We start from the raw sequence: 14,203 nt of genomic DNA, 5'->3' as shown, positions 1-14,203 counted from the left end.
GACTGAAATGAAAACGTCCTGCCAGCCAAACCCAAAGCCCTCCACGGCATTTGCCTCGCAGAGACCAATCATCCACTTACTTCTTAATAGCTTTGAAGTCTGAAGCCTCCCTCTGCTTGAATCTGGAAAGTATGATGCAAACAAAGCGGCCTGGCAGACTCAGCAGAAAATGATCAAGTGCTACTGACAAAGAAATTGCCTTTGTAGCCCTGCAAAAAAACTGACATCCAGGAAAAGAGAATCGGGCCAAACAGCCAGTGGTCTGATGGGGAAGGCTTAGCAGGGAGCCCCAGTAAACAGTTGTTCCTGTCCCCCCCTCTGGAGCCCCCTCCTCCCTCCTCTTTCTTTGGGATTCGATTGATATGCTGCTCATGTCTGTGGGATCTTGTGTGTTTTTCCATCGCCAAGAATGGTTCAATGCTGGATCTATCTCTTGCATTATTCTGCAATGTCGCCCCGGGCCACAGAGCTGAGAGACAGCCTTCCTTCCTGTCTCTCAGCTCGGGGCCGGGCCTCCAGCGCAGGATGGGAGATAACCCGCTGATCGTCGGGCCCAGCGCGATAAGGACGACTCTTTCTGCATTCTGACATGTGTCTGCCAGTGAAGTTTAAATGTCCCAGTGACACGTGGCTCTATCAGCTGTGCGTCTATCAGCTGAGTTTCTGCCTAATTTGTCGACACCTCTTTGCTGGTGACGTCCGCAAAACCCCTACGCTGTCTCCAGCAATTCTAGAGTTTGCGATCTAATAACAAAAACAATAATTAATAATAATGTTGTAGCTAAATGGCAGTAGAAGTGGACATATTGAAGTTCTGTCATCCTTTCTCCAGATGCATTGCTACACTCTACTGCAGCTAATCAATGCCTCTGGGGCCCATGCCAAGAATTTTATCCTACAACTGCGGCTCAAAGAATGTTAATTACCCAACTAATGCAATCAAGGAACTTTCAAACCCAGCCATCACACAGCGGTTTGTGATCCTCCCATTGTTCCTTTGATTAGCCAAGTGTCCGACTAGTTACAGTCAATAGCAACATTTCCCTTTGCTGTAGCGAGAACCCAGCTTCCTGGTGTCAGTGAGTACACAGTATACGGCAGAACAAACAGGCCCCTGGTGTTTGTTATCATCTTTGCTGAGAGGACACGCTGTGATCACTGATCACTGCTGACACTGGACCACCCTACCTCTCCTAGACTTGTGCCTGGGCCGGAGCCGTCCAGGCTGCGCTCCAGTCTGGAAGTGTGGGCTTTGCCATGCTGAGGTGTCCTCATCCGCCGTGACCTCCTGACCTTTGGGCCGTCTGTGCCTGACAGTAGCTCATGGAGCCACTGCATCCACTACCCAGCCCCCTCCTGCTGTGCCTTCGTCCAGACTCAAGCAACAGAATGTCTGGCGTCAGAGCAGCTGAGGATTTTAGAATAGATCTGGCTTGATGTCTCTACTCTTTGGAAGTTGGATCTTGGGCTGCACTGAGCTGCACAGCAGCAGCAGGAGGCACAGACAGCAGAGGCTAAATATAGGGTTTAGGACCAGAGACCACGTCCTTTATATGCTATTTTAATTATTTATCTGACAGTTCCATCCAAGACTCTTTTGTCCTGATCATCAGACTCGTTTGATGAAAGTAGAAGAGCTCCGTCTTTTTGCCCACATATAATCAAGTTCATCTGATTTGTTTCTATGCTTTTCTTTCAGTAATTATCTAACTCCAGTGCTGCCAAATTGGCGAAATTTGAGCTGCCATCCAGCGAAGCCTGACTTGCAGCGAGCCCAGATCAGTGCGGTGGTGCAGTTCATATTTATAGGCTACCCGGGTCTTTGTAATTACCCCACTGCTGTTGCTGTGTCTGTGAATCAGCTCTCTCCAGCTCCAGCCCAGTGGGCAGCAGGCCTCTGAAACAGGAATGCTAAATACATAGGACCAGAATGTGCACATGCCATTATAGTGCAAACCTCTGAACGAGCAGCGTTTTGTGCTCCAGCGTCTCCAGACTGAATCCCCTGCACGACCGAGGCGGCCCTTGGCTGATTATAAAAGTCACACAAAAACAGGAACAAGGATTCCCATTTTGATGCGCAATCTAAATATATGAATCACAACATTGTAGAGCAATGTGAAAATAATACTTCCCCCCATTCATGTTTTCCTCCCAGCACTGTTTCATTCTCAGACTGCAGCGAGCTCATTTGCATTTACAATCACCGATCTCAGATCTGCTGTGTTAATTAATGTCACCATTTTCAAACTTTTGCATGTGTTAATTATCTCCCCTGATGGTCCAATCAACACATCTAATTTCTTCTTGTACCTCCCATCAAATACACATCTGTGGAGCTTATAGAAATAACACCAGCGTGGCAGAATATAAATAATAATCTTTAATCTTCCTATAATTTCTGTGTGTGAAACCTCTTTCTATGTATGTAAACCATATACGTACATCTGCCCAACCAGCTGAGCTGTGAAGTCAGGGAGGCCCATATGATGTAACAGAGGGTGGAGAGGGCTTTTCCTCGCTGATGATGTCATGCACTGCAGCCGGTGGCTGACGATAAGAAGAGAGTGCAACTTCACATCCACAAATGCAGCTTGACATCTCCTATCGCTGCACTGTGGTCGAGCCCCGTCAGATAAGATGTCCCCTCCGTTACGGTGAAAGACACACGATGCACATGAGCCACTTCCTGGTAGTGAGCGATATCACGACAGCATTCTGATTGCTTCCATATTGCAGCTATTGGCATGTTGTTTCATGTGGCTGAGAGTCAACATGGCTCCTGGCTCCCTCATTGATCGGTCTGGACGATTTATTAGCCATTGTGATGGTTTCCTGTGCAGCCAGGGTCGACGGGGGAAGCGGGGAGGTATGCAGATAGAGCGCTCCGCAACGCGCCGCACAATGCACATTGTGTTTTAATTACAGGTTGGACTGTTACTTCTCCGGTGTTTTCCACATACCTTTCAGCGCGCGTGTTGGCTCGCTTTGTTATGCCACATACATGTGGAACCACCCCCGTCGAAGCGATTCCCTGGGCAAAGCCAGCAGACGCACATTTACTGGAAAATTACAATCTAGACGCAGAATAGACACAAACAAAGGGAAATACCAGTGGATTCCTTGAAATCTTTAACAATGGCTCAGCGCCGTGACGCAGAGCTTTCAATAGTCTTTGAATGTCGAAGCCTTAATAGAAAATATTTGGTCAGAATTGTTGCAAAAGCAAATAAAAGTTTCCACTTTAACCAGTAATTTGACAACACTGCTCCATGACCTCCTACAGGAGTGTAACAAGGGCAATGACCTTTGACCTCTCTGCATGTTTAACTCTGATAGAAAACAATGGGGGCGCCCCATAACGTGCAGCTGTTAGGGCTTGCCAGGGGATGTTGGACACCTCTGCAGCAGCCGCCAAGAGCTTAGACGCGAAGTGACGAGCGCCTGTCAGACGTCAGAATGTAAACATGCGCCGTGTGTCATGTCCGCGCTGGGTTTCGTCAAGACCGAGCAGGTTTAAGGTGTTAAACGTTAACACCTATCGCGTTCCACGAGCTCAGCCGAGGCCACAGTCACAGAGTTCGGGGTCCGGTGAGAATCAAAGGAGATATTCATGAGGTCGCTTCTAGAGAGACGGTTAATAAGTAATAAACGGGCCGCGCATGTGCAGTAATTCCAACCAGCTGGTTTAGAGTGTGCGGTGGGTTCAAGTTCCATTTCTGATGCTTTTGTCCTTTAATGTTCTACTTGTGTTCTGCTCACGACATGAGAACAGATGAGAGAAGGAAAAAGCTTGACTCTAAAGGTTTAGAAGCAAAGGAACATGACACACAACCACAAACAAAAGGAAAAGAGAGGGTCCAAATGTTCATTTAACCACACTTCATTCAAAAAAAGATTAATCCACAGAAAACATTTTCATGTCATTTGTAAAGCTGCCAAAATATTCTTACATTTTCTTTGAACATTTTCTGTTTAATCTGTCTATTTAGATATAAATGCGTCGCTTGAAACACTGAGGGACCTTAAACCTCAGTGGATCTGCACATTATACACATGACGTTTTTTTTTAGCTGCAAACGTAAACACAGATTAAAGCCTTTGGCCCTCACTAACGGATGATGGGAGCTTCATTCATTTGATAGTAAAGCAGCAGCGCCATCTTGTGGAATTAACGGTTACACACAGTAGACAGGAAGTAAATAAAATCCTCTGGTCTTGGTTGGGAAACAGCAGCTCTACTGTTAGCTGGGACATTCACAAAAGAAGAGTCTGTGCAGATGATGCTCAGTATGGCTGCTTTATGCTGTACAGACCTTTAACACTGTTGAGGTAAATTTATGATTTTGCACAAAACAATTACAACAAAAAAAATACAAATTCACTATAAACATACTGTACATCTGTATATAGTACCTGAGTGACATCATCAACCATCTGACAGTGTTTTTTCTGCATCTGCCAACAGTGTGTGGGTGTAAAATCATTTTAATTTTTTTTAAAGTCTTCTACATCACCTGGAAATATTCACAGCTCTACTCATTACTCCTACTGCCCAGTTCCAGGGACCCACGTGCAGGATATTGCTGTGGCGGGGGGTCTTCTGCTAACACACACAAATATATTGGTGAAACTTTGAAAGTACACAGCACTCGTTAAAATTAACTGACAGCGTACACACACAGGGTCAGAGAGGTGTGTGCCAGACCACAGGCCTGGAGCTAATCTGAGGGGGCTGGAGCTGAACTTAATTGGGTCACTTCCAAAAGTCTAAAAACAGAGAAAGGAACAAGTTTCCAAAGCTAGGCTGTCAGAGTGTTGCTGGGAATTTGGTGTTAATTGCAAAAGGGCGAGTGCTATCATATATTGAGTGAATGGAATAGAAGGCCATTGTTTATCCCCATGATGAGAACTAAATCATGTGCTTGTGTGTCGTCTATACAAAAATCCTGCAGAGAAGACAGACAAAACTCAATGTGTTGATTCCACCCAGAGGTGTGACCGTGTAGTTACAGTACAGTACCTCCACCCAGTAGCTGAGCTGCCTTCCTGTCTTCTTCAATGTAACGGGAACACACGAGAAAAAACCCTCCTCCAAGGATCCCCACAAAAGGGCAGATCAGGAGGCTGTACATCAGGCTGCTGAATCTCCAGTCAGTGTTGGACGTTGGAAGCTTAGAACTCCTTATAGCGTCAGAGATCTAGAGGCGAGGAGAACGTTTGTGTTCAGTGTTTGTTACACAATAAAACATTGGACAGGAACGTACAAAGCTGTTTCTCACCGCTCCTAGAAGATAAGCACTCCCAGCATCACCGAGGAGATGACCCACCGTGACCTGGAGCGCCTCGGCTGATGACCTCCTGGTTGGCGTGACAACGTACTGGAAGAAAGCGTAGCATGAAACAGCCAATAAACCGAACTGTCAGCGGGCTGTTTACTGTTTTCCTTCGCTAACACTTCCTTCAGACTCACCAGCAGTATGTCAGCCATCACAGCCCAGTTCAGCGCCAACAGCAATTCACCAAAGAAAATGAAAACCTGAAAACAATCAATACACATTATTGTCTATTGTTTTTATAGTTTGAGGTTGACTGGATAAATGTGATGATTTAGCAAGAATGCAGCACTTTGTTTCTTACATAAGTGACTGGAATGCTTGACGAAGCCACCAAGATGGTGATGAAGAGGCACGGGACCGACCCCAGCATGCCGACTGCACAGATGAGTGGGTCCGCGTTTGGCACCTTGTCCCTAAACTTTCTGGATAATCCCGTGCCCAGAGCCCCTCCCAGAATCCCTGTCACCACTGTCACGGCACCGAAGATATAACTGTCCAGGAGGGAGAAGAGAGACAATGCCGTTAAAGCAAGCATGTAGCTGAATGACTGACAATGCAGGTCAAAGGTCACTCGGCACCTGTCTCTGGTGTTACACGGCTCCTGGGTGCACGGCGCTGTGAGGTTCTGCACGACCTGAGCTCTGGACAGGAAGGTTGGCATCCAGAAAGCGAAGGCTCCGGTGAGGAAGGTCAGAGCCGTCACTCCACAGGAGGACCACACGTAACTTTTACTGGGGTCAGGGTCACATGACAAGTAGATTGGTCCCACTTAATATCTGAGTAACTTTAGAGACTAATGCAAGAACTACAGGATTAATTAGAGCCACAACAATCAGTATTATTTGCCCAGCATATACATGTATTGGTATAAAGCATGTGTATATATTGATATATTAGTGTGAGTGACAGCGCTCTAATATTAAAACTGGCCTATTTTCCATGTCCTACTTTTTCAGAAGATACTTGATGTCCTCCAGGTACGAGCTCTCCCCTGTGACTCCCTCTCCCTGGGTTTCTGCAGCACCTCTGGGTGGGTTAGGGCACAAGAAGATCAGCAGAACAAGGCCCAGTACACCCAAAATGGGAGTGATCTGATATAAAAGACATACAAATATAATGATTAACATGATATAATTACTAGGCTGCCTCAAACAGATACACAGATGTTGATTGTGTTCTCACCCTGAGAGCCCAGTGCCAATCTCCTGTGATGGTTGCACACCCGGCACCTGTTATGTATCCCAGACCGCTGAAACACAGAGTTATACAGAACTGTAAAACTGTAATCAATATGCCATATATGCCAATATTCTATCTTAGAATACCTTCCAAAAGGGATAAAGATGTAAAAAATACAGATCACAACACTCCTTCTGCCCCCAGTGAAGAGGTCACTGATGATGGTGGGAGCAATGGTGGAGTAGCTGGCCTCTCCGATCCCAACGAGGCCACGCAGCAGCATCAGAAGCCAGAACTGCTGCAGAGACACACACACCAGCACAGGGGCATTTTAACATGGCCCACAGGGGTCACCATGGCAACACAGGAATGCTCTCACAAGACGCAATATAATAATATACTGTAGAAGACCAAGTAACTACCAGTAGCAGAAAGTGATGTCATGTGATCCTGTAGCTATTTCTTTGTTTTATGTAAAGTGTCATGTTTTTACTTACAGACTCATTCACAAAGGAGCTCCCTGCCGCCGTCCCCAGCCACACAGTCAAACCAACAATCATGATGTATTTTCGGTTGTAGCGGTCCCCGAGGTATCCAAAGACAGGGGCCAAGAGTAAGAAGCTGCAGATGAAAACTGGGAGCACATTAATAAGACTCAGACGTTTTCAAATCAAAAAAGAAGACAACTCCTGCAAAAAAAATGAACAATCAATTTTACAATTCTGTGGTGCAGTAGCCAACTGCATTCTGCAACTCAGTTGCACTATATGTTGCATCATTTTATCTTAAGAAATAGAAGGTTCAAATTGTGTAATGTGAACAGTGTTTTACCTGTTTGCAGGAGTCCAGCTGTACTGTCGCTTATATTAAAGTAGATCTGAATGTCGGAGAGCACGCCTACAGACAGAAAAAGACATTTATGTGGAGGTCCCACTAAACAACATGCACCAGACGGTGTTTGTGGTGTTTTACCTAACCTGCAATCGTGTACCGTTCCATGTAGTTGAGTAAGTTGATGTAGCACAGCACAGTTACAGCTATGTAGGCGCGTTTGGGTGATATGGCTGGACTGATTTCTGCCTTGGGTGTAAGCGATGCAAGGCTGTTTACGAAGGAGCCGTAATGAAGACTGGTGCTGGAGCCCACGCTCCATCGAGGCTTCGGTTTGTCCTGGAGGGACGTCACTGACCCTTTTGGCTCCATAGCCATCAACACTTTCTTCTCCTAAAATTCAAGTTGTAGAAAACATTTTACTTTCAACATTGTGCACAGTGAGAAACAAAATGTAACTAATACATGGAACAGCTACTTGTGAGGAGTCAGTGAGTTCCACTAATGGTCTGACAACATTTTTTAAATGTTGTTGCTTGTGAAATTCTGCACCACACAAGTTTGTTACTTTGTTGGTTTGTGGAACTGCTTTAGAAACTGTTCAATGAAAATGCAAATTACACAACTGCTCAAAGATGCGTTGTGGTAACTATGTCAAAACCAGAAAGAAAGCAGAAGGACGTTTTCAGTAAAGTTGTTTATAGCTATTTCAAACCTGAACACAATTCACAGCCACTTTGTTGCCATTGACAATGGCATTTGTGGTGTGAAAAAAGCTGCAGAATAAAATGATTAGTCAGATCATTAAAATAATGAAATTAAGAAATTTATTTTTTTGCAGATCTTCTTCCATGGCATTATATCTAAACACGAGCACAGCATTACAACTTCACTGCTAGCAACAACATCCTACTCACATAGTTACAGTTCTTGATGACCTTATATAAACTCTAAAATGATCTCACTTACACGCTGAGGGAGCCTTATTCCTACAGAACTGTTGCAGCAAATTCTGTCTTCACAGTTTTCGAGGTGAGTGCTGCTCAACTGCAGAAGCCAACAGAGAAGCTCGAGGATGCCTCACTGGATATTAGGTTAAGTCTCAGCCCAGTCTTGACTGGTCATACGCTATCACACAGACAACTACTGTGATGCACTTCCTGTGTTATTTTGTATTTAGTTCTCATTACAGCATCCCTTTTCACATACATTTAGATTTATTTAATAAAACTGTACTGTATTCTGAACATCACTCTACACACTTTGCACAAATGTTTAATAGCCATGAACCGAGTTGGTTTTGTCAACAATGTTGCATTATCCCACAGAAACAAATGCCCCTCTGCACCAGATTATTACCACAATTATTAACACAAAAGTGATTCTATACTGAGAAATGACGCTGGGCTGAATGCATTGCATAGTTTAGAGGCTTTATAGTCGCCCACGTTATAAACTGATGGTCACAAATAGCACAAACGTAGCATGAAAGTATACACTCACCCACCAACAGCTTAGTCTAAATCTACATATCAACTTCCTACTTTGCCTCTAATGAGAGTGAGGACATGCTGAGCGCTGGTGTGCAAAGTGTAAGAGTTAGTGAAGCATGCAGAGCATATTTTTCACCTAATTTGGTGTATTTTATTAGTGCTGTTGTTGGCTCCCATTATTGTTTAGTATGTTAATCGTATTTTGGATTTTCTTATTTTCTGAGAATCACTGGGATCTATATATATATATATATATATATATATATATATATATATATATATATATATATATATATATATATATATATATATATATATATATATATATATATATATATATATCATAACAATCATTTCCCTGAAAGTGATGCAAGTAAAACTTACCTTTTAGCCCAGTTTGGGAAGAGTATATAATTATTGTTGATGATTGTTGATGAGCCTGAAGAGGGCAGTAATGCTCCCAGACAGACACCTGACGCTGCGGGACAGGAACGAGGAAGAAGAAGACGCGGCAGTAGCAGGAGAAGGCGACGGAGAAGAAGAATGACGAGAACGCTAAAAGGAAAATAGACTGGACGGAGTGCGGTGTGGTGAACATTAAATGAACGCTGATACCTCGAAATATTGCCATTGAACATAGCTGCATTACATTCGCTAAACTATGACAGAGCCCCAGTCAGCGCTGTTACTCAGGAGACAGCTTGCAGGTAATTGAGTGTCGGCGCTAACTGGTGCCTAGCAGCGAGCCCTGCTGCTAGCTGTGATTCAAACGATGGTGCTGGCGCAAAAACTTGTTTTCTTAAACCTTCCACCCTAAACGTTTTGGTCCTGTGACAAGTGAACTGCGTGGGCTTTACAGTCACGCTTACCGATAGACACAGCCCCAACTCGATAATTAAACACATTGCGTGTACTTGAGCGTCAGAACATTAGCGTGTATGTTTCGACGTAGCATACCGATTTCAGTTGTAAGCCGCTGTTAGAATCCCAATGCCTTTCTGCTGTTGAGCTAGCTAAAACATGTTAGCCTCCATTAGCCTCTCTCGTGCTGGATCGATGTGTTTACATATATATTTTAGCAGACATAACGGGAGAATGCACTGTTTACTATGCATGTGAATGATTCAATGATAGTTACTAGTATTATGAACAAGTCCAAGTAACGCTCCACTAGTTTAATAATGTATCTTTGCAAAGCGAACTAAAACGTTAACATAAGTAGCGAACTCGCTATATCTATAGGCTAACGTTAGCAGTTACCAATGTTGTTAGCTACAAGCTAACGCGCTGCCGTTAATGTCAATCTCGCATTACCTCTATTCGATATTTTTGCAAGGTCAGCCGCGAATTAAATTTAGCTCCTCTATTATTAGCCACTTTCCAAAAGCAGCTGAGTTAAACGCAATGGAGCGCTTGGCCGTGTGTGTTTCTTTGCTAACTACATTTGCCCTGGAGTTGGGTTTAGATTTTTGCCAATATACATACAGTTGACGTTAGGTTTTTAATTAGTAACCGGGAATTAACTTGCAGCAGAAAAGAGAGAGTACAGCAGTTTTTAACATGTTATTATTTCCAGACAAAAACACTAAGTGCTGAGTTATAACCGTGTCTATAACACAAGAAAGTAAGCAGCTACTGTATAGTACACACACAACTATTCTCTAACAAGTCTACAATATCTAAGAAAATGCAGAAATACTTGCCTGTACCAACCTGGCAGATCGCAAAATGCTAACCTGTATACATTCAGAGGTTTATTAACTGGTTGAAAACAACATTTAGAACAGACGTGGTTACACACATTTCATAAATCTAGGTTTTATATATATGTGGTTGAATCATGTAAAGTGTAGCATTCACACTGAGTGGCATTTTATGTAAAATTCTTCCAGGGAGTTGAGTTAAAAATATTAACGATTTCAACGAACACTGGGTGAAGTATGTAGGAGGTACTAGGACCATTTTACACCCTTTGCCAAAAAGTCATCACAAATTGGGTCTAGCAACAGGTTGCGTCAAACTACACCTCCAAGCAAAGCTTGTTTAGATTGTGTTTCTTACAGTTGAAGCATCGTTCTGCGTATGTGTCTCACCTTTGACTGCCAATATGAATCAGTGGTGGTTTTGCAAACTTTGACATTATTATTCTTTCAACTCTAGAGCTAAACAAAAACCCAGTGGAGGGATTCTCAGCAGGCCTCATCGAGGACAGTGATCTCTATAGATGGGAAGTTCTTATCATTGGGCCTCCAGACACACTGTAGTAAGTCTCTTATTCTATTTATTTTATTTATCACTATTATTATTATTGCTTAAAATGTTTTGGAAAGAATTGTTAGTGCATTGTCCTTTTGAACAACTCTTGCTGCTCAACTCAGTCTATTCCCTTGTATATTGGTGCATGTGTTTTGTTCACAGTGAAGGCGGTGTGTTTAAAGCTCATCTGACATTTCCCAAAGATTACCCTCTCAGGCCACCTAAAATGAAATTCATCACAGACATTTGGCACCCTAATGGTAAGTGCACAAGTAATACAGTGTGCTTGACGTTTTGTGTTACGCATGTGTTCAGATGAAATATCATTTTATGGACATTTTTAAGCACATTTGGTAAAAATGTGGTTGTCCAGAGTCACTTTCAATTATAATAGTGTAATTGTATTGGAATTAATCAAACAACAATATTGTCACAAGTGGAGAACATGAAATAGTCCAGATAGATAGTTTGGTTTAGTTACAGTTTCTTGTTAATGTGTTTTAAAGCTATATATTTAATATTGTTAACTACGTAGCTGGAGGTTATTATAAGGCGTTAATTAGGATGATGCACCTCTAATATGTGAAGTTACAGCAAATACATTTGATTTACACTAGGAATGGCTCAAAATCCAGATGTCAACCCACTGCCACCTACAGAGCCAACAGTGTCCTAAATTTGATAATTGATTACCTTTACATTTTCTTTCCTTCCAGTTGACAAAAATGGAGATGTATGTATTTCTATTTTGCACGAACCTGGGGAAGACAAGTATGGCTACGAGAAACCAGAGGAGCGCTGGCTGCCCATTCACACAGTGGAAACCATAATGATTAGTGTTATCTCTATGCTGGCAGACCCGAATGGTGACTCACCAGCCAATGTTGATGCTGCAGTAAGTTTTCTTGTTTAAAGGTTATTTATAAAATCTATCATCATATAAAGGCCTGTGCTTGGCATTTCTAAACCACAATTGAAAATGTATGTAGTTATGTAGCCTTTATGTTTTTTTTTCCTCCCTACAGAAAGAGTGGAGGGAGGACAGACATGGAGCATTTAAAAGGAAAGTGGCCCGCTGTGTACGAAAAAGCCAAGAGACTGCATTTGAGTGATACTGAGCCAATATCTAGCCTCATATTTTCAGGGCAAGTATTCTGACTTTGTTTACCATTAGATTGTGTTGTTCAGTAACGCCTCCTCTTGCACCAGATGTATGTAGATACATTTTGAAATTGCAGCTTCAAACTTCATACTTACATACTTCCAGAACATATATGCACTTGAAGAAACATGCCTTTCTTTGGACACCTGGTACAAAAATTCAGATCATTTGATCTACTGTTTTTCACTAATCATCTGCCTGTTATTGACATTATAACCTGTAGCCTTGATATTCCTAACAACTGCTGTCATTTACTGTGCTTTCTCATAGTTCTCCAATTGAAAATCAACATGGCACTGTTTCCTGCACTCTTCCACTCTGTCGCCAGGCTTGTCCGCCTTAATTTTGGCTGGAACAGATTGGCTACTGTAGGCTGCAATAGATCACAACAGAGACTACCAAGGCTGAGAGAAAACCGCCAAGCAAGTGCCAACTCAAAACAACAAGAAACAAAACAAAACTGGGAAGATAATAAAAACATTTTTCACGTCGATGAACTGCTTCAACATTCAGGAAGATATTGTAAAGACATGTATATAGCACAGACTAAACCGGATAATATATAAATTCCCTATCCACCCATCAAGACGCATAGACCAAACAAATAGTGCTGGTTCTGTAGGTTTCCTTTGCTCCATGTTTCTCTCCTTCTCCAACTCCAGCATGTATCACTTCTCTTTAGATTGTTTTATCAGGAGGTCTTAAACAGGGACAGCTGTTGGAAAAAGATGTAAAACTGTCACCTGTGAAAAGCTTGATTGATCCAAGTGAGACATGATGTGTCTTTTGTGGAGTAGCGTCATATTGCGCACGTCACACAGCTGTTGTTGTGGGTTTTTGAAGCTCCGAACTCAACGTAGTACCCAAACACTTTTTGTTTTTATCAGTTCCAAGTCTTAACCGTCTCAAATGACCTGACAGACAACTTGATCTTTGTGCATGCTAAGTTTCCTTTTACCTTTTTTCAAAAGTGCCTCCTAATAAAATGCTTGGCCATTTCACCCTGCAAGTGTTGAAGACGGTGACAGAAGATGCAGAAATCATGTACCACCTGTGTAACAATTTATTTAATAGGAATAAACCAGGAGTTTGTGTAATTAGGTAACAATTTGGTGTAGCAATAACTTCCCCAGTATAAAATGTACATGTCAATTTTTGATATCCTGATACAGTTTGTCCTTTTCCCTTATTTTCTTTTTTTTTCTCTTGTCTGTGTTGCTCGGTAGGAATTGTTATGCATGCTTTATTTTATTTTGGTTTGGTTTTGCTGACGGTTTTCCTTGCAAATGTTTGAATGTCTGTTTTTACAGTTTGTGTGTCCATTCGGGTTCTTCACGCTCAACGCTGGTCCACGTCCTCACCGTTACCCTGCTCACTGAATTATTGCTGTTTTGCCTAATGTACAAAGACAAAATACTGATGTATATTTTTCATGTTATGATCCCGGTCACCTGTAGTAGATTCTTCTACAAATATGACTTTTTTTTCAGTATCTACTTGAGTATTTAATTCAGCTGTGTTTTGGTTTCATATTGCTCATGGCAAAGGCAACATGTCTTATGCACACACAGTGTTTTTATTACACAAACCTCAATGTTTTTTTACTTCGGGTTTATTTTTTCAGACAAATGTTCTAAAGATAATGGAAATATTTAGATGATTAAGAAGACTCATAATTTATTCCTTTGAAAAGTGGACTAGTTTTACGGCGTTGTGCCACAAGCATTTTTGGTTTCTCTTGTTTCCCTCTTGATCCCAATAATTGTTTTCATTAAATTTATAGATTTTACTTTCCTCTTAATTACAGTAATGAAATGAATGCACCATGGCCACAAACAATTAATGATTAGAGCAAATATAAGATTCTGTCAACTTAACTATATACAAAATATGTTTGGGTTGTGGTTCACAGGCTCATAGACATGTGTAAGCATGCTGTGTTT

The 14,203-nt window shown here is 42.2% G+C and overlaps 2 protein-coding genes across 8 annotated transcripts; one reads left to right on the top strand and one right to left on the bottom strand.

Moving 5' to 3' along the window:
• Window positions 1–3,867: 3,867 nt before the first annotated feature.
• Window positions 3,868–10,675, bottom strand: spns3 (SPNS lysolipid transporter 3, sphingosine-1-phosphate (putative)). 7 transcript variants are annotated; one of them, XM_029174792.3, is made up of 14 exons: window positions 8,319–9,013; window positions 7,496–7,742; window positions 7,350–7,415; window positions 7,016–7,152; window positions 6,665–6,816; window positions 6,522–6,588; window positions 6,288–6,430; window positions 5,918–6,070; window positions 5,641–5,830; window positions 5,474–5,539; window positions 5,283–5,381; window positions 5,024–5,201; window positions 4,518–4,606; window positions 3,868–4,324 (listed from the first exon to the last, which is right to left on the bottom strand). In XM_029174792.3, exons 2-13 carry the CDS (start codon window positions 7,725–7,727, stop codon window positions 4,536–4,538), a joined length of 1,554 nt encoding a protein of 517 aa, XP_029030625.1. In that variant the 5' UTR covers window positions 7,728–7,742; window positions 8,319–9,013; the 3' UTR covers window positions 3,868–4,324; window positions 4,518–4,535. The 7 variants fall into 7 exon arrangements, with proteins under 7 accessions (XP_029030625.1, XP_029030627.1, XP_055370407.1 ...); XM_029174794.3 differs by having other exon boundaries at window positions 4,518–4,603; window positions 8,319–9,008; XM_055514432.1 differs by lacking the exon at window positions 8,319–9,013 and adding an exon at window positions 10,546–10,675 and having other exon boundaries at window positions 3,868–4,606.
• ube2g1a (ubiquitin-conjugating enzyme E2G 1a (UBC7 homolog, yeast)) lies at window positions 9,408–14,049 on the top strand. Its single transcript, XM_029174796.3, has 6 exons — window positions 9,408–9,549; window positions 11,003–11,105; window positions 11,261–11,358; window positions 11,815–11,993; window positions 12,124–12,243; window positions 12,531–14,049. Exons 1-5 carry the CDS (start codon window positions 9,504–9,506, stop codon window positions 12,208–12,210), a joined length of 513 nt encoding a protein of 170 aa, XP_029030629.1. The 5' UTR covers window positions 9,408–9,503; the 3' UTR covers window positions 12,211–12,243; window positions 12,531–14,049.
• Window positions 14,050–14,203: the final 154 nt, after the last annotated feature.

Source organism: Betta splendens, chromosome 14 (assembly GCF_900634795.4).
Source record: "Betta splendens chromosome 14, fBetSpl5.4, whole genome shotgun sequence".
NCBI lineage: Eukaryota > Metazoa > Chordata > Actinopteri > Anabantiformes > Osphronemidae > Betta > Betta splendens.
The sequence above is the reverse complement of the archived record's forward strand: the minus strand, read 5'-3'. Positions and strand labels throughout refer to the sequence as shown.